Source organism: Zalophus californianus, chromosome 9 (genome assembly GCF_009762305.2).
Source record: "Zalophus californianus isolate mZalCal1 chromosome 9, mZalCal1.pri.v2, whole genome shotgun sequence".
In the NCBI taxonomy this organism is placed as follows: domain Eukaryota; kingdom Metazoa; phylum Chordata; class Mammalia; order Carnivora; family Otariidae; genus Zalophus; species Zalophus californianus.
In genome coordinates this window covers 52,797,870-52,821,771 of record NC_045603.1, presented here as the reverse complement: position 1 = coordinate 52,821,771, position 23,902 = coordinate 52,797,870, and the positions used below count along the sequence as shown (strand labels likewise).

The 23,902-nt window shown below is 34.0% G+C and overlaps 1 protein-coding gene across 8 annotated transcripts in view; it reads left to right on the top strand.

Moving 5' to 3' along the window:
* MON2 (MON2 homolog, regulator of endosome-to-Golgi trafficking) overlaps positions 1-23,902 on the top strand; it is a 103,952-nt gene that overhangs the window by 71,689 nt on the left and 8,361 nt on the right. For 6 of the 8 annotated variants that reach the window (XM_027592403.1, XM_027592404.1, XM_027592400.1 and 3 more), the window contains 8 exons: positions 284-912; positions 6,629-6,772; positions 7,353-7,370; positions 7,660-7,788; positions 11,538-11,728; positions 17,250-17,310; positions 18,496-18,619; positions 21,545-21,752. In XM_027592403.1, coding sequence (XP_027448204.1) covers positions 284-912; positions 6,629-6,772; positions 7,353-7,370; positions 7,660-7,788; positions 11,538-11,728; positions 17,250-17,310; positions 18,496-18,619; positions 21,545-21,752 — 1,504 coding nt within the window. The remainder of the gene's footprint in view (positions 1-283; positions 913-6,628; positions 6,773-7,352; positions 7,371-7,659; positions 7,789-11,537; positions 11,729-17,249; positions 17,311-18,495; positions 18,620-21,544; positions 21,753-23,902) is intronic. The other 2 variants (XM_027592402.2, XM_027592401.1) reach the window with 1 other exon arrangement.

Genomic DNA, 23,902 nt, shown 5'->3' with positions numbered 1-23,902 from the left:
ACATGTACATACATTTATAGAGTTCTGTTTTTAAGACCAAAACATTGATATATTCATTATCCTCTTCTTGGTGCCCTTTATTCCTGTATTTGAAAAAAAATTTTTACTGGAGTTTTGGGTTTCATTGATTTTAATTCACATTGTTTCTACCTTAATACCTAAGCATATTTTCCTATTTATATAGGAATTTAAGTAGAAAAATAAAGCAAACATTCCAGAGTGTGCAGTAGTAAGAGAAATCTTGACTACTTTGATAGATTTTGTTTTTCTCTTCCTAATATAGGAGATTTTTCAAGAGCATGGGATGTTCTCCTTGACCATATACAGTCAGCAGCACTCAGCAAAAACAACGAAGTATCTCTGGCTGCACTGAAAAGCTTCCAGGAGATTTTACAGATTGTGTCCCCCGTCCGAGACTCAGATAAGCCTGAGACACCACCTGCAGTTAATGTACCTGTGCCTGTCCTTATAGGGTCCATATCAGGCCCTGGCCTGAGCAGGCCATTTGTAAGAACAGATTCCGTTGGAGAGAGACTTGGAAGATATAGTAGCTCTGAGCCACCCATAGTTACCGATGAGCTTGAAGATTTGAATCTCTGGTGGGCTGCATGGAATACCTGGTATAGAATCGGATCGGAAAGCACTAAGCCTCCTGTTACTTTTGACAAACTGACTTTCATTCCCAGCCAGCCTTTCCTTACCGCTTTAATTCAGATATTTCCAGCTCTCTACCAACACATAAAAACTGGTTTCAACATGGATGACTTGCAAAAGCTGGGAGTCATATTGCACAGTGCTGTGTCAGTCCCAATAAGTTCAGATGCATCCCCTTTCATTCTTCCATCTTATACTGAAGCAGTTTTGACAAGTTTACAGGAAGCGGTGCTTACAGCTTTAGATGTTCTCCAAAAGGTAATAGAATTTTAGTGGCTCTCTAAACAATAATGCATGTGGTTCACTGGAAGTTTTTTAGTTTGCTGTATATTTTTTGAGATAAATTCGGGATCACCAGGATTGTTGAAAATATATACTTTGTGTAAATTCAGTATTGTAAACATCCAGTTATTTTAAAAACGTATGGTTTTCTGATGTATTTGAAAAGATGATTCAGGTTTGTTTTGAGAGTCTTTCAGAAACTGTATCCTCTTGTTTCCTTTCACCAGCATTTTTGGTTTGACAGCTCTTTACAAGAGGATATACTTTTCTGAATAACAACTTTAGTAAAGTACTTCTTTTTTTTTAAAGATTTTTATTTATTTATTTATTTGTTAGAGCGTGGGCAAGAGAGAGTGAGCGAGAGCACAAGCAGGGGGAGCTGCAGGCAGAGGGACAAGCAGGCTCCCAACTGAGCAAGGAGCCTGATGCAGGTCTTGATCCCAGGACCCTGGGATCATGACCTGAGCTGAAGGCAGCCGCCCAACTAACTGAGCCACCCAGGCGTCCCGTAAAGTACTTCTATAATTAGAAAATTAATAAGCTATGGGATCATATATATACATATATATTCATTGTACTTAAATTTAGCTCTGGAATTGTTAGAAACCTAAATTTTAAAAAAGAAGTAAGAATAAATTTATAAAGTATTTTCCTCACAGAAATTTTAAAAAGAGATATATCTTTTTTTAAATTTTATTTTATTATGTTATGTTAATCACCATACATTACATCATTAGTTTTGGATGTAGTGTTCCATGATTCATTGTTTGCGTATAACACCCAGTGCTCCATTCAGTACTTGCCCTCTTTAATACCCATCACAAGGCTAACCCATCCCCCCACCCCTCTCCCCTCTAGAACCCTCAGTTTGTTTCTCGGAGTCCATCGTCTCTCATGGTTCGTCTCCCCCTCCGATTTCCCCTCCTTCATTTTTCCCTTCCTACTATCTTCTTTTTTTTTAACATATAATGTATTATTTGTTTCAGAGGTACAGGTCTGTGATTCATCAGTCTTACACAATTCACAGCGCTCACCATAGCACATAGCCTCCCCAGTGTCTATCACCCAGCCACCCCATCCCTCCCACCCCCACCACTCCAGCAACCCTCAGTTTGTTTCCTGAGATTAAGAATTCCTCATATCAGTGAGATCATATGATACATGTCTTTCTTTGATTGACTTATTTCACTTAGCGTAATACCCTCTAGTTCCATCCATGTGGTGGCAAATGGCAAGATTTCATATTTTTTGATGGTTGTGTAATATTCCATTGTGTGTGTGTGTGTGTGTGTGTGTGTGTGTGTGTGTATGTGTACACACACCACATCTTCTTTATCCATTCGTCTGTTGATGGACATCTTGGCTCTTTCCATAGTTTGGCTATTGTGGACATTGCTGCTATAAACATCGGGGTGCATGTACCCCTTCGGATCACTACATTTGTATTTTGGGGGTAAATACCCAGTAGTGCAGTTACTGGGTCATAGGGTAGCTCTATTTTCAACTTTTTGAGGAACCTCCATACTGTTTTCCAGAGTGCCTGCAACAGCTTGCATTCCTACCAACAGTGTAGGACGGTTCCCCTTTCTCCGAATCCTCACCAACGTCTGTCATTTCCTGACTTGTTAATTTTAGCCATTCTGACTGGTGTGAGGTGGTATCTCATTGAGGTTTTGATTTGGATTTCCCTGATGCCGAGCGATGTTGAGCACTTTTTCATGTGTCTGTTGCCCATTTGGATGTCTTCTTTGGAAAAATGTCTGTCCATGTCTTCTGCCCATTTCTTGATTGGATTATTTATTCTTTGGGTGTTTAGTTTGATAAGTAAAAAGAGATATATCTTACCTAGTGTGTTTTGTTACTGTGAAAAAGTTACTAAGGAGGGCACGTGATGTAATGAGCACTGGTTATTGTATAAGATTGATAAATCACTGACCTCTACCTCTGAAACCAATAATATATTAGATGTTAATTAATTGAATTTAAATAAAAAATTAAAAACCAAACAGCAAAAATAATAAATTAAAAAAATTAAAAATAAACAAACCTAAAAATCATTGAGTAAATCCCAGTTAGCAGGCAAGACCAGATCAAAATCAAAGAATTCTTTAAACTGTCGAGATAATTGTTAGCACAGTTCACAACAACCATAATGCTAAGCGGAAAAATGCCAACAGAGGAGCCAGCAATTCCAACAAAGTTGCTATGACATTCTAACAAAATTAGAATGGAACTAGATTCTGATTACACATGTGTTAATCAGATTTGTGTACTGCAAATCATGTTTTCTAATTAACTGATTGCATTATATCCAGCTGGAGTGATGAAAACTTTCACAGTAAAAGTAGTGGTTTCTGTTACACCATAATACCTCTTCATTGGCTCTGGAGGAAGTCCAGCTGAGTAGTAATTCCTTGATCTTTTTAACCCTAGTTACATTGTGTAGAGAAACAAATTGTGTAGAAACTTAAAATTTAAGAGAATCTGACATTTAAGAAACTTTATTGTAGGGTTATTAGCTTTCAGCAATTGAAATCAAAATAGCTATTTTTATTTTCAGTGGAGAAATAAAAGTAGCCTGTCACTACTTATTTTTTAGCCTTTGATTGACCATGCACATAGGTTGCTTATGGAGTGGCCTGGAGGAAACTGAAAAGTTATTCTGTCAGAAAAGCAAAGGAAAGCACAGGCCTTATGGGATGTCCGTAATCTAGAACTCTCATTTTAGATGTTTGATTCAGGTTTTTATAAACCCAAACCTCCAAAATTTTTTTCAAGGAAAAAAAGTACATAATTTTGTTTTTAAAAACTCTGCTTTAACAATGACAGAATAAACAGAATCATTTATTCCAACTACTAGGAATTTGTTCTGAGCTTTTACTGGCTTTGAAAACAATATATACATACCTTCAATCTGAAACCTAGGAAGCTTTATTGCTGTTCATTTCTATCAGTTGGTATCATTTTGCATTACTAATTTTCACTCTAGCTATTCTTTATTACTTATGTGATTATCTAAATGATATTTCATAGTACTTGAATATGAGTAAGCATGTGGTGTCTTTAATATTTCCTAATAGAAAAAATTAACATATTTCATTATCAATAAAAGTGTTTGTGTATTTTCTCCCACAGGTGTCAGAAAAGTTTTTTACAGCACAATTTACTTACTTTGGGACTTTATCCTTAAATTAATAAGCTATCCAATGAAACATTTTATTGATTAAAGATCATTTCCTGCATAAAACCTTTTTTGATTTCACGTTTACCCTTATATAGTTTAGGGCTTCAGGGTCACAGTCTTCACTTGGTTCTTAAATCACTAGTTCCCACCAAATTGACCTAGTTATGTATGCTAATTGATTTTTTTTTGTTTTTTGGCCAAGATATTTTGGCATGTGTTGGACCTGAGAATTTGATTATCTGTTTTCCCTAAGTTCTGAGATCAGGAGACTGCATCTGTCTTATTTATTGCTAAACTTCCTAAAGTCAGTGGCTGGATACTGTATCTGCCTGCCTCCATCATCAAGGCTGCTAGAGTAGTACTCCAGGAAACACCATCACATTGTGTGTGGATGGTGCCCTTGGAGTTGTGCAATGAAGCCCTGCCTGCTAGTCAGTGGGGCAAGTTTTGGAATCTCTTTATATATCAGCTTCTTAATCTATTAATCTATAAAAAAAAATAATAGATCTTCAACTTTTTTCTTATTAAATGGGATTTATAAGGCACTTACTGCCTGGCACAGTTAAACTAAATGTTAGCTGTTACTGTCTTCATCATCAAGTTCCCTGTCAAAGGTCTTAGTATATGAGGGGAGAGGGCAAAAAAGTCTTTATTAGGTACTGAAGGAATTATTGTTGAAGGACTTAAGAGAAACCTTGAACCATGTCAGAGTTTGGATGTCCATTTTCTGTTCTTGTTTTCACATGTAGTTTTCAAACTGGAATAATAGGAAATGTCTAGATAGCTGACTGATTCTTAACTTTTGGAGTAAAATCTGTTATCAGGTTCATACTGTAGTTTTTTTCTGATACACAAACTTAAGAATACTGAAGAAAAACCAGTAATACCTTTTTCTTGGAGTTTGTTTAAAAAAAGGTCAATTTCATATTATGCATTTTAAGATCTCAGAATTGCTTATTAAGTCAACTATAATGCTACAGTATGTTTTCTTTTTATAAAGGACCACTGAAAATCAAAGTGTGTAGTCACAGTCATTATTTGGTGCTAAGGTATTTCCAGAGAAATGGTAATACTTAGTTTTCTAAGGTAACCACACAGGCTTTTTCTCTTTTTTAGTCATTGAAAATTTAGGAATCCACTTGGTATAATTATTTCTTTTCCACAGTAGTTACTGCTTGTTTACTTATAAGAGTTACAACTCAGCAAGAGGTTAGTAAAGAAGAAAGTGAAATTTACAGAATCAGTCCTTAGAGTGAATTTTTTTAGGCATTCAAGTTCTCTGTTTACTGTTACTGAGAAAAATGACCAAATATTGAGAGATAGTATTAGATATCTTTATTCTACTTTTTTACATTGTAATTATAAGATGATCTAACTTAGGTATGGCAGCACTTTGCTTATCTATATTTCAAGACTTTTATTTAAAACTTAAGTCATAACTAAATGGTTACATCTTCTCTCAGGGAAAATAAAATTAATGTATTATCTGACAGGTTTAAAAAGGCATGGGTTGCAGAAAAACATAAATGTGTGCATCTTTTTAAAGAATATTCCTTAAAATTTTGAAATGCTTTGAATTTTGATTTAGTACTTTGAGGGTACCTCAAGTGCAGAATGACCATGCTTTTTGTTTTGTAAAGCACAAATTTATTTTAGACATTATGTAAATAATATCATTAAATATTTTTCCCACAGAGAAAAAGAAACACTAAAATATGTGAAAGGACAAGAGGAGAAAACACATTTGTGGCTAGAAAAAAATGAAAATATAAGATTTATTTTAAGTACTTTCAATATACCTGAAGTAATTAAAATCTGCAGTGTCAGGATATGCAATTTGTTTTATCAATTTGTTTTATCAAATTGTTTATAATAGGTTTAGTTTCTATTAATTTTTTAAAATTTTCTTGTTTTAGAACAAGTCTATATATTCAGATACATTAGACATTAAATATACACTGCCCTGTTAAAAAATTAACATATACATTTCTTTTAGAAACAGATTTTCATCCATGGCTTATTTTCCCCAACTATAATACACATGATTATTTGTGAAAGTCAGAAGACTAAGCATAGTGCAGAAATCAGCTGTCATTTCATTGAACTGATACTATCACTTAAATAGAAGTCAGTATCAGTCAATATAATCTTGGTCATTGAAGCGTTCTTGATGGTGTAATGGTCCTGAACCAATGATCCGATCATGGAACCTCAGGACTGCCTGGGGCTCCTCTCCAAGTGCTTGCCCTTTTTCCAGTCTGTTAAGTCATAAATCACACTTTCTATTAAAAACATTTTGTAGCTCATTAACACATTTGGCTTATACTTTATTCAATAATAGTTTAAAATAGCTTGTAATAGCTATGTCCTTCAGGGCTTATAAAAGATTGTATAATACTTATATAAAATAGGACAGTTTTTAAGATTCTTTGGGTAAATGCATATACAGTGAAGAACTTAACTGGAGTTCAGGTTATGCATTCTGCTGTTCATATTTTGCTTTTATAGGCCATCTGCGTGGGGCCAGAAAACATGCAGATAATGTATCCAGCTATATTTGACCAGTTACTGGCATTTGTGGAATTTTCCTGTAAACCTCCACAGTATGGACAGCTAGAAACCAAGCACATTGCAAATGCAAAATATAATCAGGTAATTTCATTTAAATTGTATTTTCTCTGTGAGATTTCATGGCTTATAAACAGTTCCACATAAGATGGAAATTTTTCATTTACAAATAAACTTTCATATGTCTGTTAACAGTTTAAGCTCAAAAGAAACACTATTTGGAAAATCTTTTCTCTGTTCCTTTTTTTCTTGTTTATAACTCTCCTTTCCCAAGTAGTTCTCCAGAAAGTTTGGCCCCTTTCATGTTACGTTTTTCTTCAGAGTTCCTTTCTTGACTGCCCCATCCCATTACAAAATGGCTTCTAAATCCCTAAGCCTAATCTTGTCTAAAATAAATGCCTGAAATGCAAACTGAAGACATCTGTGTGTACTAAATAAGTTGTCTACTGCTGGTGTGAAATTTAGTTGGATTTTACCTAAAAGATTTTTATAGCCATCATTGGCAAATTTTGGCTTAGGGGAAAAGTAAATTTCTGAATGCATGCACAGGCTGATTTTGTTCACTCAACATTAAATTAAAATTTTACATGGTCCGAAGAGTAGTTTTAATGTGTATTAACTTTTCTCATTCTATTTGTCTTGCAACACAATGGAATCACAATAGATCCAACTATTTGCACCGGTGAGTTAAATTTCCTGAAATTGTCCTAACCTGTTGGCAACAAGTAAAGTACATCTTTCCCATTTCTTGGTAGAATGCTCTCTGCGCTTTTTCTGATAGTTTTAATTTTTGCCTGGCTGAAAATCGTTCTTTCATGAAGTACATATCTGTTTGAAAACTTTGCATGTAATATAATCTGACCTAAAACCAAGGACTGAACTTTAAGACAAAGAAGGTGTCTCTTTGAACACAGTATAATTTAACTTAATCTCATTTATTTTTAACTCCATGTGAAAATATTACTTTTTAGGCGGAATGGGTAGCCTTGAATTATGTACCGTTTGCTGAAAGGTCTTTAGAAGTAGTTGTGGATTTATACCAAAAAACAGCCTGTCACAAAGCAGTCGTGAATGAGAAGGTACTCCAGAATATTATTAAGGTATCTTTTTCTTTTTAATTCCTATTCTTTGATGATGACACTATTACCGAAATTACTTTTTAGGTAATAATATATTATCATATATTGAGATAAATGGAAAATACTTATATTATTATTTATAGGGACTTTTCTCCAACATTCATGGATAGTATTTAGGAAGCCAGTCCCAGTATGAAAAGTTTTTTTTTTTTAACGAAAAGTATTTTAAAGTAAGTATGCATTAGATTTTTTACAGTTCTTTAATTATGCCACAAGTCAATGAAGGATCCTGTTTCTTAGGACAGTAACTTCTCATACTTCAAGGTTGATGAGCATTCAGGGAGAAATGCACAGCGCATCAATTTAACTGATGTGTATTTTTTTTAAGTCAGTTTCTTAGTGTATGGACCATTTTTAAAACTCATCTCTTGTTGATTCTGTCTGATTCCTCCGAAGTGTATTTCTTGTTTTTTTCCTGTGTTTTGAAGGGCAAACCTCAACCTTGCCTTCTATTTACTGAACAAATATAGGCCAGTATGAACCATCTTCCCTCAAGGAAGACGGCCATTCTCGTTCCAAAGCTCATCCTGCTCGTTGTTTCCCTCCTTTGCTCTCTCCCTTTTTCTTTGTTGATGATTCTTTCATTTTCCTTTTAGCCTTGTAAACAGTATCTTGGAAAGATGATAAAGCCCTTTATTTAAGAACTTTCTCTTACTTTGCTTCCTACTCAAATGGCCCTCCTCTTTCAGCTTTCCTTTTTTTCCAAATTCCTTTACTTTAAACAGCTTGTGTCCTTCACGTAGCTGCAGCTCACTCTCAGCCCACTGCAGGCTGGCTTACTTTCACATTGTGCTTCAGAAATGACTTAAAGTTTAGAGGATCAAATCTTTAAATCCTGTGTCCTTTTCTAATTATCTTCCTATTATATGATATTGCCCTTGCCTTCTTTAAATTCTTTCTTCCCTTGACTTTTGTACTCTTTCTACCCCTCCCATGCACCCCATCACAACTATTCTCTCTCTCATTTACTGAGAATAGTTTTTAAGTACCTCTGTTGCCACATACTAATTAAATAGTAGGGATTAAAAATGAATAAAATAATTCTTATATTTAATAATTCAATGAAAAGAATATAGAAAGGCAAACAAATAATAATATAGTATGTTAAGTCCTAGGTGAAGACCACAGAGTGGATTCACATAGACCTGCCTTAGAATAGTGCATTACTCTTTACTTGCTGCTGTATGATTTTGGGTAAATGAACCTGTCAGAGTATTTCTCATCTGTAAAAGAAGGTTAATACCAATACCACTTACGTGTCTGAACTATTAAGAGACTCATTTGAGATACAGCATTTAATGATACTTGCCACATCTCAGTGCTCAATAAAAACTTAGTCCCTCCTCCCATCTCCCATAGACAAGGAAGTAACTAACCTGCCTAGAGGATTTTGGCAAGGGTTAATAGAAGTGACACTTGAAGGAGTAACAGGTTTGCTAGGTAGAAAGGGAGAGGCATTAAGCAATGTAAAAGATTGTGGTATTTTTTCTTTTCTTTTTTTTTTTTAAAGATTTTATTTATTTGAGAGAGAATGAGAGAGAGAGAGCACATCAGAGGGGATAGGGTCAGAGGGAGAAGCAGACTCCCTGCCGAGCAGGGAGCCCAATGCGGGACTCGATCCTGGGACTCCAGGATCATGACCTGAGCCGAAGGCAGTCGCTTAACCAACTGAGCCACCCAGGCGCCCTGTGGTATTTTTTCAAGAAATATTGAGAAATTCCATTTAGGGAGATGTCAGGGCTAGGAATAAGTCTGAAAAAGTAGCTATGGTTCTTATAAACCATCATAAGGAATCGAACTTCATTGAGGTTGAACACTAAGGAGTGACATGAATCACTTTGTCTTTTTAAAAGACTTCAACAATCTCTTTTCTATATCCCCCCTTTCTTGATGCTGCTTACTCTATTGTGGTTTAGTGGACAAGGCTCTTTCTTTCTCAAAAATTGTGAGCTTTGTGGCAGCAAGAACAGAATTTCCCAGTTCCCACATACATTTACTCAGCATATACTATATGCTAGTCTCTGTATTAGTTGCTGAAGTATTTTTAAACAAAAAATGTATAAATCACATAGATCTATTGTGCTTAGCATTCCCTTGGTTTCAGTAAAATATTAATTGTAGTGGTAAACTATATTTTTCTGTTATCTAACCTTGAGTTATAAAATGTTAATTTAGACTTGCCCTTGTATAATTTAGTATTATTTTCTTTGCAAATGACATACATTCAGGCTCTGACTAGCTTTAATAATGAAGGAGGCTTATTGCCATGCTTAGTTTGAAAATTCAGAGATAGAGGGAGGGTTTTAGGTTTGGTTTATTCAGTGGTTCAGCAGTATCAACAAAAATAAATTTTTCTCTCTCTCTCTTCTGCTTTCCAAGGATTGACTGCATCCCAACTATGTTTCTCCTCATAGTTATAGACTAATAAAGGGCTTGATGTCCAGTAGGAGGTGTGTGTATGTGCATGCACTTCTTATCACACTATTCTTCTTCGTTCCTAAAATTAACTTTAAGTGGACCAGCTTTAATCCTATGGCCAGTCTTGAACCAGTAATTATGGCCAGGGAAATGGAGTATATTAATTGGCTTAATAAGCTAATCATCTCCTTACCCTAACTCCCGACTGAAAGTGGAGTCAGGTTCCCCCAAAGCACATGGGGAGAGGGAAAGGATAGATTTGGCTAGGCTGATTATCTCTTAGTGGAGGCTCAGTTCATGCTAACATGTAATGGTTCACTATGTGAGTAGTCAGTAATAATTGTGTGGAGGATGATGAAATTAAGTTTTATATTCCCTCCGTAACCTTGAAATATGAAAAGGTATCTCTTCTACTCTTTATCTTTCTCTAACTGGAATTTTTATATAAAAGCAGGATTTTCACTCTCATGCAAACGATCTATTGATAGTGCTCTGAGACAGCTCACTGTGATAGTTTGGTCAGTCTGGTCTTCTAGTTGCTGGATAGAAGTGTGGCTGTAGGAGTTCATTCTGAATCACCAAATTAGTTCTTTAATGGTTTATAGCAACCTACCGCAAAAGTGGACCAGTTAAAAAGTCTCAACATCGTAGTCACTATATATAGCTCAGATGCTTTACTCCTGTATCCACAAGGGTTAAAGAATAAACTATCTTTTTAATCATCAGTTTTACTGAAATAACTTGGAAATGGAAAAAAAGTACATTAAAATGTTGGAGTAGAATATAAAATTCAAAGAATTTTAGAGATAAAATATAAGACTTCAAAGTATTGCTGCTTTAGGTTATGTTTACCTAACCAATAATGAAAAAAGCAAGGTATTGATCTCTGTTAGATGGGAGAACCCCATCAGTCAAATTATTTTCTGCTAGGAAAACTATGGCAAAATGTTACTAATTCCATAACAGCAATTTGAGAGAAGCTGCAAAATTGTAAGTTTACTACTCCTATCTTAAGTTTTCAGGTAACATCCCTATGTTTTATGATGAGAAACTGAAGTTCAGAAAGTTGTTACTTGTTCAAGGTCATTGTTTATAAAATGGAGACAGAGTATCTTACTAGGCAGTAGATTTGAAGACTGTGTCTGAAAATTGATCTTTCTAGAAAATAACATCCTTTTTAAAGTGAAAATACCTATGCTATTATTTTTTTCTGCTTTAGTTTTTTTAAGTAATTAAAGTTGTATGTATATATTTTATTTAATACATATGTTAAACTGTCTTTATTTTCACAGACACTTAGGGTTCCTCTCAGTTTGAAATATTCCTGCCCTTCTGAAAGCACATGGAAATTAGCAGTATCTTCTCTCCTCAAAGTTCTTTCTATTGGGCTACCTGTTGCCCGGCAGCATGCTTCTTCTGGAAAATTTGACAGTATGTGGCCAGAATTAGCCAACACTTTTGAAGACTTTCTCTTTACTAAAAGGTCAGCTCATTCAATTTTACAATTGTAAGACAATCTCTCAAAAATATGTAATGCCTGCAATTGAACTAAAAACAGTATTTCTCATTATTCATTAACAAAGTAATTATTAAGATTGCTCCATCGTATACAAAGCACAACTGATTTATTAAACATTTATCCACTAGCTACATTATCTGTGAGCAAATGGAGATTTTTGCTTTTCACAGTGTTTTTGGTTTTAAGACAGGAATCTCTAAGATTATATGGATGCATCATAATTAAGGTTTTAACTCAGTGAAGCTAAGAAGATCTATTTTTTCAGTCTGCTTCCCATTTGACATTGCAAGAAGAAAATAATTTCAGAAAATCAGTATTTTACTGGAATAAATAAGATTAGTGGTGATAATGATCAGCTCTTTAAGATGTTAGGTTTGGCAAAGAAGAGTGGAATTTTCACTATGTGATATCCACCTGAGGGCTTATGTTTATGGATCTTCTTTTGACCCCTCACTGAGTGAGAGTAGGGTAATTGGAACACACACTACATTTTTTGAAGGAGGAATCTTCTGTGGGTTAACTTAAATTTTGCTGTGTGAAAGCATATCTGGTATTTCAAAATTGAAAATAATGACATCCTAATTTCTGTTTCCACAAATGGTCAGATTTTGTTTTACTTTCTTTTGTATATCTCATCTCTAGAAATCTTACAGATACCAATGCAAGTGTACCTCTTTGTATTTGCAGAAAAATTATAGGGACTCACAGAGCATATTCAAACAAATTATGTTTTTATCTTTAACCCTGAAAATAGGAGTTCCTCTGTGGACTCCGTTGCCTGAAGTCACTATGTTAATTTGTATGAATCAAAGAGGTTTAGAAATTTATACTTTTCTCTTTCTTTCCCAGTTATCTGTATATGCATGTTGCTTTATTAATACAAGCTTTTAAATTGGGTTTTTTTGGCAATGAGTAAAACTTCTTTAAGAATTTCTTTTCCTGGGGCACCTGGGTGGCTCAGTTGGTTAAGCAGCTTCCTTAGGCTCAGGTCATGATCCTGGAGTCCCACTATCAAGTCCCTCATTGGGCTCCCTGCTCGGTAGGGGGCTTGTGTGCTCTCTCTCTCTCGCTCTCACTCTCAAATAAATAAAATCTTAAAAAACAATTTCTTTTACTGTGGCTGAGTCTTTCCACCATCTTACTTATTCTCAAGTTTCTTGTTGAATATTCTTATTTTATTAAATTCAGTTTAATGAAATAATTTTTGTGTGTTTGTGTGCAGGAAAGTAGAAAATGAAATCAAAGTCTTAATAATAGATACTGTACATCTTATGTCATTTTGTATTAATGCAGCCGTACTATAATTTCATTGCAGTCTTTTGCCCGACTATGGCCCTATTTACATTAAAGGTTTGAGTGTATTTGGTATGTTGAAAAATCATATTGCTTACGAAGCAGCCATTATAGTGCACTGACTCAGGAGCTGGGCCACCTGGATTCAAATCCCAACAGTTACTTTGTAACTGAGATCTTCTCATCTGTTAAGTAGGAGTGATAATGCTACCTAACTCATAGGGTTATTATGAGGATTAAGTCACTTAAAATAAGTGACTGCTAGAGTATTATGTCATTTATTTTTATTTTTTGAGAGAGAGTAGGTTTGGAAGGGCAGAAGGAGAGGGTGAGAGAGAATCTTAAGCAGGCTCCATGCCCAGTGTGAAGCCCAATGAGGGGCTCTATCTCACAACCCTGAGCTCATGACCTGAGCCGAAATCAAGAATTGGACGCTTAACTGACTTGGCTACCCAAGCACCCAAGTATTAAGTCACTTAAAATAAGTGACTGCTTAGAGTAGTACCTGGCACATGAGTGCTTTTAAAATGCTTGCTACCATTTTTTATTATCCTCATTTATTGTTATTTCTTTTCCTTAAGAGAAAGTGATATTGTCCATATCCTTTCCCATGAAACAGCCATATTTTAAACCAGAATTTTAAAGACCCAAGCTCTAAATAGCTGGGAGTAGAAATTTACTTCTAAATTTGGAATTGCTTATAATGGGTAGAAAATAATAAAGGTACTAAATTCTGCTGTCAGTAACACAGAATTAGCATTCTAAGTTGTGATTATTCTAGTTACAGATTTAAGCCTTCTGCCATCCTATATTGAGTCAGGAGACCCATGACCTACTTTGTGGACTCTGCTACCTCCTTTCTCCTTGAACTGGTTGTTTCCCTTCAGTAGGCATCGTTTTCTCTTAATTATAAGATGAAATGAATTGATTAGTTGTAAAGGTCCACTAGTTTATATATTTTGACTTGAATTTTTCATCAATGTGAAAACAGCTAAGATGGATAAAGCCAGTGCAAAAATATTTTAAGGCTCAAATTGAAAGCTTTCATTAGTTAGTTGAAGTTAAAAATGCAGGGCTCATGAAGAGAACTTAAAAATTATGCGTATTTTTAGTTTCATGAGAAGGCTTTGTTTTTTGTTTTCCAAATAATTGATTACTTTGGAAATCACAAAATTTTATTTGATGTCACATATATACTTGTTCTATAACTGATATCCATCACTAGTATTTGAATAGTAAGGTGGTGTTTCAGAATGTTGCTTGAAGTAACAAGACTTAGGTTTTTAAATATTTGGGTATATTTTATGTTGGAACATTTATAAATCCTTTAACTTAATTAATATATACTCTAAGACTCTGTGAATAACCATGCCTTTCTCTGATATTTCTTAGCTTTTTTTTTGGTTTGTAAGCTGTTTTGGCAAGGCAGTATAATAACAAAGAGATATAAATAAAACCAAAATTAGCTAGAAGAAAACAAAGGCTTTGGACATTATTGAGGACTATGATAAGTAAATACTTTAAATGAGAAAAAGAAAAAACATGATTAAAGATGAAAAACATAAACACTGTGATCTGGTAGACACTTGGGGTTTATTAGGAATTCATTCAGTCATCCTTAGAGTACTGAAACATGGTTTTTATCCTGTAGAATACACTTGGGCTAGTGTGAGAATTCATACAGTTAATGGTCAGTGGACTTTAAGTTTAAAATCCCTAAGTAGTACCTAAAAGAAATCAGATGAAACATATTCACACAAAAACTTATTCAGTAATGTTCATAGCAGTATTTTTCATAATAGCTAAAAATGAAAACAATCCAAATGTTTATCAGCTGTTGAGTGGATAAATTAAATGTGGTATATCCATAGAATGGAATGAATATTCAGCCATAAAAAAGGGATAAAATACTGATACATGCATGCTACAATATAGATGAATCTTGAAGATGTTATGCTAAGTGAAAGAAACCAGACACAAAAGGCCATATATCGTATGGTCTCATTTATATAGTATATCCAGAGTAGGCAAATGCATAGAGACAGAAAGTAGATTAATGGCCACAGGTGGGAGGAGGAGACAATGAGGAGTGACTGCAAAAAGTACAGAATGTCTTTCAGGAGTGATGAAAATATTCTGGAATTAGAAGTGGCACAACTTTGTGAATATACTAAAAAGCACTGAATTATACACTTTAAAAAGGTGAATTTTATGGTATATGAAATTGTATCTCAATACATTTTTTAATGTACCATGCAGAGAGAACTGAAAAAAAAACAAATAACACTTTATCAGTTTGAAGGCTCTTTTATTTCAAATAAAGATTCGTAAAAATAATTTTTAAAAAAATCACTAACTTACAAACCTCAATCTTAGAGAATTTAAGGATCTTATATGGCCCATTTCTACCTGCAATATTGACAGTCTCTACTTATAATTTATAGGTAAACTGTGTTAATCATCAGTGTTTTTTGATATGCGCAAAGTGTTTAGTAAGGATACTAACTCTAAGTTAAATAACAGTTTGGGTTTTAAGAGCAGAAATACTTAACCTATGCACGATCGAATAATTTCCCAATTTTATTGATCACTGGGATTAGGAGTAATGAACTTTTTAGTTTCTGACTTTGTGTGCTACCCTCTTTCCTCATTATAAAATATTTTAAAAATCCATTTAAGTGTTTCTGATATATGATCCTATTAACATTAATATTATTAGTGTCTGTTCCTAACAATGCTTTTTTTAAATTGGTAGTCAGCCCATCCTTAGTTACCTCCACCATCATCAGAATTTTTTTGTATCAATGAATACTTACATTACTTGATTATAAATTAGAATTAAACATAGAGATACAGATAGGATCTGTGAAGCTACTTGAGTAGTAGTGGTTATGAAATTCTCACCACTGGTGCAAATTTGGGTACATGTCTTTAAATTTTTTTCCTGTAGTTTACTACTACCAGATTATAGAGTTAGGCTAGGACTTGCACACCAGAATGCAAGTTTCATGCAACAGGGACTGGGTCCATCTTATTCACAGCTGGATCTTGTATAGTGCCTGATACAGAGTATTTGGTACTCAGTAAATATTTGTTGCATGAAAATATCTGAGTCAAACAAAAAAGATCTGGTACCCATACTAGAGAGAGAGAGAGAGAGAGAGAGAGAGAGAGAGTGTGTGTGTGTGTGTGTGTGTATTCAACCAAATAATACCAAATAAAGTAAAAATAGCCCTAGATATAAAAGGGTACACTATATCTCTAATCCTAAATATGATAACGCTATTTTTACATTTACAACATGAAAGAGAAGAATTTAAGCTCAAATATCAGTCAAGTTTAGGGTCAAATTCTGACTTTGTCATTTGCTTACAGTACATTCTTGGTCATATTACTAGCATTTGAAGCCTCAGTTTCTTCTTCTGTCAATTACATGAGGATAAATACTACATGTGGTTACTGTGCAATCATAGGAGGTAATACAAATAAAGCTTTTAGTACATTGGCTGGCTCTGTAATTCTAGCTGTTATTATTATTGTAATAATCATTAACATCTGATTCTCAGCTGTTTATAAGTAGTTAATATTTCACTGTTTCGTAAGTTTAATACCATTTTACTGTCATTCTTATTAAGAGTCACATGGTTTAGAATTCACCTTGGTTCTCAGAATGTTGATTTCCACTGATCTTGCTGGAACAATTTTCTGCCCCCCCCTTTTTTTTAGATGTTCCCTTTTTTATTGTAAAGATCTTTAATATATTGTGTTTATTATAAATTAGTGATTAATGGGCAGTCTCTGAGTGAATAGTTCAGCAGATGACCAAGACACTCTTAAGTCACTGGCAGTATAAGTGAATTCAGGTACCGTCACAATGGTAATTTTTGTTGTTACTGCAGATGATAGTAATATCCTCACTTTTTATTGTTTTTTCATTCATTAGTACTTTGAAAGGAGTTTAGTTTTACAGATTTAATAGTTCAGGATTGGACCAAGCATTTTTGTAGCTAGAAGTTCATGTTTGTAATTAGTTTAGTCACTTACACTGATAACCTTAATTAAAAATACTGTTCTTTTAAATAAATGGTTATGTTTAACCTGGGTGAGAAAACACTTTTTGTCATTTGAATACTGTTTATTTTCAGGGAACATTTTACCTTTTAAAAATCAAGTGTTTTGTTTATTTTTTTAGCATACCTCCAGATAATCTCTCTATTCAAGAATTTCAAAGAAATGAAAGTATTGATGTTGAGGTGAGGAAACTATTTAAAACATTTTCCCATAACCATTTGTGCAAACCAAATAGTAGAAATGTTGAAACTATAAAATTGCTAAGAGAAAAAGTAAAGTAATAGGTTTAAGATTGAACCTAAAAGCAGTAAAACTCTCACAAAGATTAAAGGTTAGTTTTGAAAGCACTGACATGATTTCCTTATATTTGTTAGCTTTTAGTCTAAATACTCAGTTGTATCCATTTAATAATTTAAGAAAGCAGTTGATTCAGTAAAATCTATTGGTTATTGAGCATGTTTGAGAGTTTGCTCTATAGTTTGGCAAACCAAGTGTCGTGGTTCAAAGTAATAAGTTGTTTAGAATTTTTTTTTAAGTAGGCTCTATGCCCAACATGGGGCTTGAACTCATGACCCTGAGATCAAGTGTCACACAGTCTTCTGACTGAGCCAGCCAGGCACCCCTAGATTTCCGTTTTTAACCAGAAGTAGATAGAGCCTCCAGAACTCTGGAGGCACATAATGAGTGTTTTTTAAAGAATATATTTTTTTGATTGTAAATGGAATTTAAAGAAGTAGTTTTTTGGTTATGGGATTTTTGTTGGGGAAGGTGTTTTGATGATTTTCCTTTAAGTGGGATAAAGGATCTTTTAAGTAAATCAAATAAGTAAACTACTTTAAAGTATACATGAAAAGTATATGCATCATGTACATATAAAATACTGCCTTTTGTCCATTAGTGTTTTTCTTCTTTTTCTTCAAAGGGCAAAATAACACATTATATATTAGAAATGAGCTATTTAGCAAACATGGATATAACTTTACTTTCTCTTTTGGCTTGTTTACAGTTCTAAAAAGGTGATTTAACTTTTATTCTTAATTCTGTTTCGGATATTTTACTCTAACATGGATACATTTCATATAAGATCAACATATATTAAAATGGTTGCATAGTAGACAGTTGATAGGACGGACTGTTTTGTAATTGACTATTAAAAAATAAAATAAATTTATTGTTATTATTACTAAGATGAAGGGAGTAGGCTACTCATCCTGTATGTTAACATTAAAATATTTATGTATTTAATTAAGGAAGATTCTTAATCGATTTTCTTTTAAATAAAATTTAGATTTTACTGTAGAAATTGTCATTTGAGTTGGTCTTTTTCAAGAAGAAAAATGCATTTGAGTTTGCCTCTTTTGTTTTAGGTAGTTCAGCTTATCAGCACTGAGATACTACCTTATGCCAATTTTATTCCTAAGGAATTTGTTGGTCAGATAATGACTATGCTTAATAAGGGCTCAATACATTCTCAGTCATCTTCATTTACAGGTACGTTATTTTAATGATTTATTAAAAATGTTAGTAAGTATTGAAGTACTTTGGAAGAAGCTGATTGTAGCAATGTTTAGTCCTGTGATTTTGGTAAAATGTAAACTGGAGAATAGTAGGGTAAATTTTAAGAATGTAATAGAATGTTAAGTTTTATGAGGGGAAAATGTGGTGAATATTCTGTGAATTATGTGTTATGAATTCAATTGCAGAACACTTAGGAAATCTGCCTAAGTCACTGTTGGCTGACACAAGTTAACGGTTTTGTGAAGTCATGGATTATTGGGAAATAATGAGTTTATATTCTGCCACCTAGCAGTTGGCTAACTTCTTTGAGTCTCAGTTTTATCATCTGTGAAATGAAGATATTAATATCAATCACTCAGAGTTAGAAATTGCAGTTAGTCAATTAAAACAAATAGATGCCTTAACATTTGTTAATGGAACTAAAGTTAGTAAATTCTTACTATGTGCAGGGTATTATGCTAGAATGTTACCTCTTTCCTCACAGTATTTCTATGAGGATAGTTTCCACCATATTGCAGAGGGGAAATGGGTTGAGAAAGGTTGGAAAAATTATCCATAATCTAAATGCTGGAAGCCAAATTCATCCTTAAGAAGAACTCCATGCTTCTTTTCATTTTATCATGCTACCTTACTGGGAGATAGTACTTAAATTGCTTTTTGCTATTATTTCTCTTTTTCTAAACCTGTGCTTAGCTGTTAAATATAATTGTAGTATCATAACGTGATTTTCTCTGAGATGATTAAAAAAGTATAAATTTGTGCCATGCATATCCTTAATCCCCAGAATTTACCAGAGCCATGACTAACTTCTGAACTGTGCTGAACACTTTCTGTGTACAGTTTGGCCACTAGATGTCTCTCATACTGCTTACTTCACAAACTACAGTAGTTCTTTTCTCAGCCCAGTGGTAAAATGATAAAAGTGATCTGATAAAAGTGCAGATTGCACGAACATAAAAATCTCAGAAAAAAAAATTAAATCCTACTTATGTTAATATAGTCAACTTTTTATTATTAAGAGTATATAAAAATTTCTAGATACATTTTTATAAAAAGGAATTTATGAACAATATTTATAATCAGATGTAAATATTTTAAGCTAAATAAGAACTACTGAATTGCCATGTATACTTTTTCAAGCAGTTTCTGATGATACCTCTTGCCATTTATAGTACTAAGTATACCAAGATAAGGAAGGTACATGGACCTTCTTTGCTATAGGACACAAACTTCTCAGTTTGAACTTGGAGGGCTTTTTAAAATGTATATATAGAGTTGGTCCGTGCTAAACTGGACCAACCTATAAAGACTTAGGTTCCAGTCATCATTTTTGGTCCACCACTCTTAAGTATGGCCTGATAGCCAAAGCTTTCAGAGAAAATCTTCCAACACAAAAGAGAAAAATCAAAACAAATGAAGAGGGAGTAAAAGAAACTCAGAGGAAACGTAAATTCAGGGCCACAGAAACATTCTGTCCCCAAAAGCACAATTATAATTAGGATCTTCAAAGGGATAAAAGATTTTATATCCATGAAACAGAAAATGCTATTAAGAAGGAACAATCATTACAAGAAAGAGTTCATAGAAACTAAAAATGTGATCACTGAAATAACAAGTCCAGTGAAGGGTTGCAAGAAAATATAAGGAAATAACCCCAAAAGCAGAGAAAGACAAAATAGCACTGTGACAAGAAAGAAAGAAAATGAATCGAAGAGGTCTAACATCTGACAATGGGTCTTCCAGAAAGAAAATATAGAGCAAAGCTAAAAGGAAATTATCAAAGACATAAACCAAAGAAATCAGTCTCCAGATTAAAAATGGTCACTCAGTAACCAGGACAGTGAAAGAAAAAAGATCCACAAGAAGATCCACAAATTTCATGTTGTCATGAAATTTCAGAGTACTTGGGCTAAAGAGAAGATTTTACAAGATTTCAGAAAGAAGAGAAAAAAAGCCAACACAAAAGAATTTTGTCAAGATGATACTGGACTTCTCAGTAGCAGCATTGGATGCTAACAGACATTGATGCAGTGGTTTCAGAGTTATAATTGGAAAGGATTTTTAACATGGAGTTTCATACGTAGGCCCACCGTTGTCAGAGTATAAGCATAGGTGGTAGTTCTCAAATGTCAGCATGCATTATAATCACCTGCAAGGGCAGGCTATTGCTGGGCTGTATGCTCTGAGCTTCTGATTAAGTAGGTCTAGGGTGGGACATGAGAATTTGCATTTCTAACGAGTTCTCTGGTGATGCTGATGCTGCTAGGTACTGCTCTTTGAGTACCACAGAAAAGTAATGACATTTTCAGAAGTGAAGTTCTGAGAAATTTTACTTCCTAGTCAGTCTTTCTCAGGTACTCCAGAATGTGCTCCATGAAAACAAAGGAGTAAACCAAAGAAACAGAAGGCATGGATCTAGGAAGTGGGGTAGAAAACAAGAGAGAATAAAAACAATTCTGAGGGTGTGGCAAAGACTAGTTCGAGGATATAGCTGGACAGTAGGTCCAGAGAGCAGCTAGTCCACACTAGAGCAGAGATCTCTGGCTCTGGGAAAGATGTTGCCAAGAAGAAGAAAGAAAGGGAGGGAGGGAGGAAGAAGGAAGAAAGAGTATTGCAAGTATGCCCTTGTGGAAGACTATTGAGAAGTATTTTATAGTGCTGTCAAAGGGTATAAAAAGAGAAAGATGAGAGAAATATTATGTAGAAATGATGAGAGCGGACAGTCCCGCCTTGTTTTTGATCTTGCAAGGGGGAAAATTGCTATATATATGCTGTTAGCTATAAGTTTTTCATAGATGTCTTTCATCAATTGAATTTCCTTCCATTGGCTAAGAGTCATTACCATTAAGGTTATTAATTTAACCTTTTGTTAACCATTAAAAATTATTAATTTTACAGAAGCAGAGATTGATATTCGTTTGAGAGAGGAATTTTCTAAAATGTGTTTTGAAACATTGCTCCAGTTTTCCTTCAGTAACAAAGTCACAACACCTCAAGAAGGCTACATCTCACGAATGGCACTCTCAGTGCTTTTAAAGAGATCTCAAGATGTGCTTCATCGTTATATAGAGGATGAAAGATTAAGTGGTAAATGCCCTCTTCCAAGGTATAAATTTTATTTTATAGATGAAGGAAATATGTTCTCATAGTTACTACTAATAAAAAAGCTCTAAGCATCAAGTTGTTTTTATAAGTGATTTGAAGAATGTAACCTGAAGCTGTTTATAATTTTATTCATTTTATACAGTGTAAATATTCATAAGTTTTGCTGCAGATATATTAGTGTATTTTATTATGGGGTGCTCTTTCAGACTCCTTATGGAGGGTAAGTAATATATATGTACCAAATTTCCTTTTTGGATTTAAAAGAAAATTTTGAATTCTAAAATATATTGTCTTAAGGATTTCTGGATAAGGACTTGTGGATCCGTATGAGCATATGAGTGTGAATCTCTCTAGAGAGAAAATAATAGATAAATCATACTCTAGGAACTTCCTAGTTTGTTTTACAGTTATTTTTAGATTTCTCTATAAGTCAGCTAGCCATGTCTTAGATCTTCTTTTCATCTGATTTGCTTAATTAAGCCCTTGTTCCTAAACTAATTTGCTTACCATTTGGTCAAGCTGTGTCATAGAATGGACTCTAGGCCTTTCTGCTAAGCTAAGACTAATTAAAGTTGGGGTAGAAATCAGAATTCATCAAAAATGCAATCATAAATTAGCATTATGTCACCAATCTATTTTTTAATGTGGGAATTAGAGTTGAAGGCAAAACAAATGAAACAAAATAATGTTGGAAGACAAAGTTGTTAAAGTAGGGAGAGAGTTACGAAAATCATTATGGGTTCCATCTCATATAAGGTAGTATTGGAGAGGTAAATCACCAGCCCTAAACCTTTGTGTACATTCTTATTTACATAATAAAATTTTGGAGTGAGAATTGACTTGTCAGAATATAAAGACATTCTAAAAGCTTTTGATATGTATTACAAATTGCCCACCAGAGATTTTACCAATTTACATTCTCCTAGGAGTATATAAATGTCCTTTTCCTCAGTTTTTAAAATTATTTTAAAATTATTTGTCAGTTTATGATTTATTTTATCTTTTAAAATTTGATGAATGAAAAATAGTTACATAGTAGTTTGCTGTTGTTATTTTAATTATCAATGCTTATTAGTCATTTGTATTTCTATTTTGGGGGCCCAACTGTATTTTGAATTTCTAAAACATAAATTATACCTCCTCCTATTCAGATTTATATGCGAAAGTTCCAAAGACAGGTGTTGGTAATTTGGTTATGGGCATAATTGAAAATTGATTTATCAAAATTATCTCTGAAGTATACTCGGAAAAGCAGTAATAAAGTTGTTTTGCTTGGAATATTTTAATTTATTAGATTATAACATTATTTGATTTCAGAAAGCAATTTTTCCTTTTTTTTATGTTTTTAGCATTTATTGCTTTTAAAGTGAGTCTTACTTATAGTTGTCCTATAAAGTGTTATATCGTATCATCCTGTGTTTGACTCAGTATCATTACATTATTTTCTAAACTACATTGCAACACAATAAGATTCTTCTGTGCTTAAAAAGGGAGACTTGAAATATACTCTGTCATAGTATTAGAAAAATCTTTTTTGGGGGCACCTGGGTGGCTCAGTCGTTAAGCGTCTGCCTTCAGCTCAGGTCATGGTCCCAGGGTCCTGGGATTGAGTCCCACATCGGGCTCCCTGCTCCGCAGGAAGCCTGCTTCTCCCTCTCCCACTCTCCCTGCTTGTGTTCCTGCTCTTGCTCTCTCTGTCAAATAAAGAAAGAGAATCTTTAAAAAGAAGAAAAAAAAAATCTTTTTTGTAGAATGAAAACACAGATTCGTATCAGGCGTGAGGAGACTATGTAGGGAGAAAGAAGGGAAGCAAGCTACTCTTGTTGATCCTTCACTCCCAGGTTCGTTCTTCATTGCTAATGTCTCCAAATAGTACTGCCTTAGGATTAATTTTGAGCATGTTTCTTTTGTTGTATTAGAAAGTTAAATAAGTACTATTGTAATTTTTTTCCCACCCCAGCACTATTGTAAATTTTTTTAAAAAGATTATTTGAGAGAGAGAGTACAAGGGTGGGGGGGAGAGGGAGAGAGAGAGTCAACCAGACTGCGCTGAGCTCAGAGACCAGCACGAGCTTGACCTCATGACCCTGAGATCATGACCTCATGATCCTGAAGTCATAACCCTGAGATCACAATGAGGCGGAAACCAAG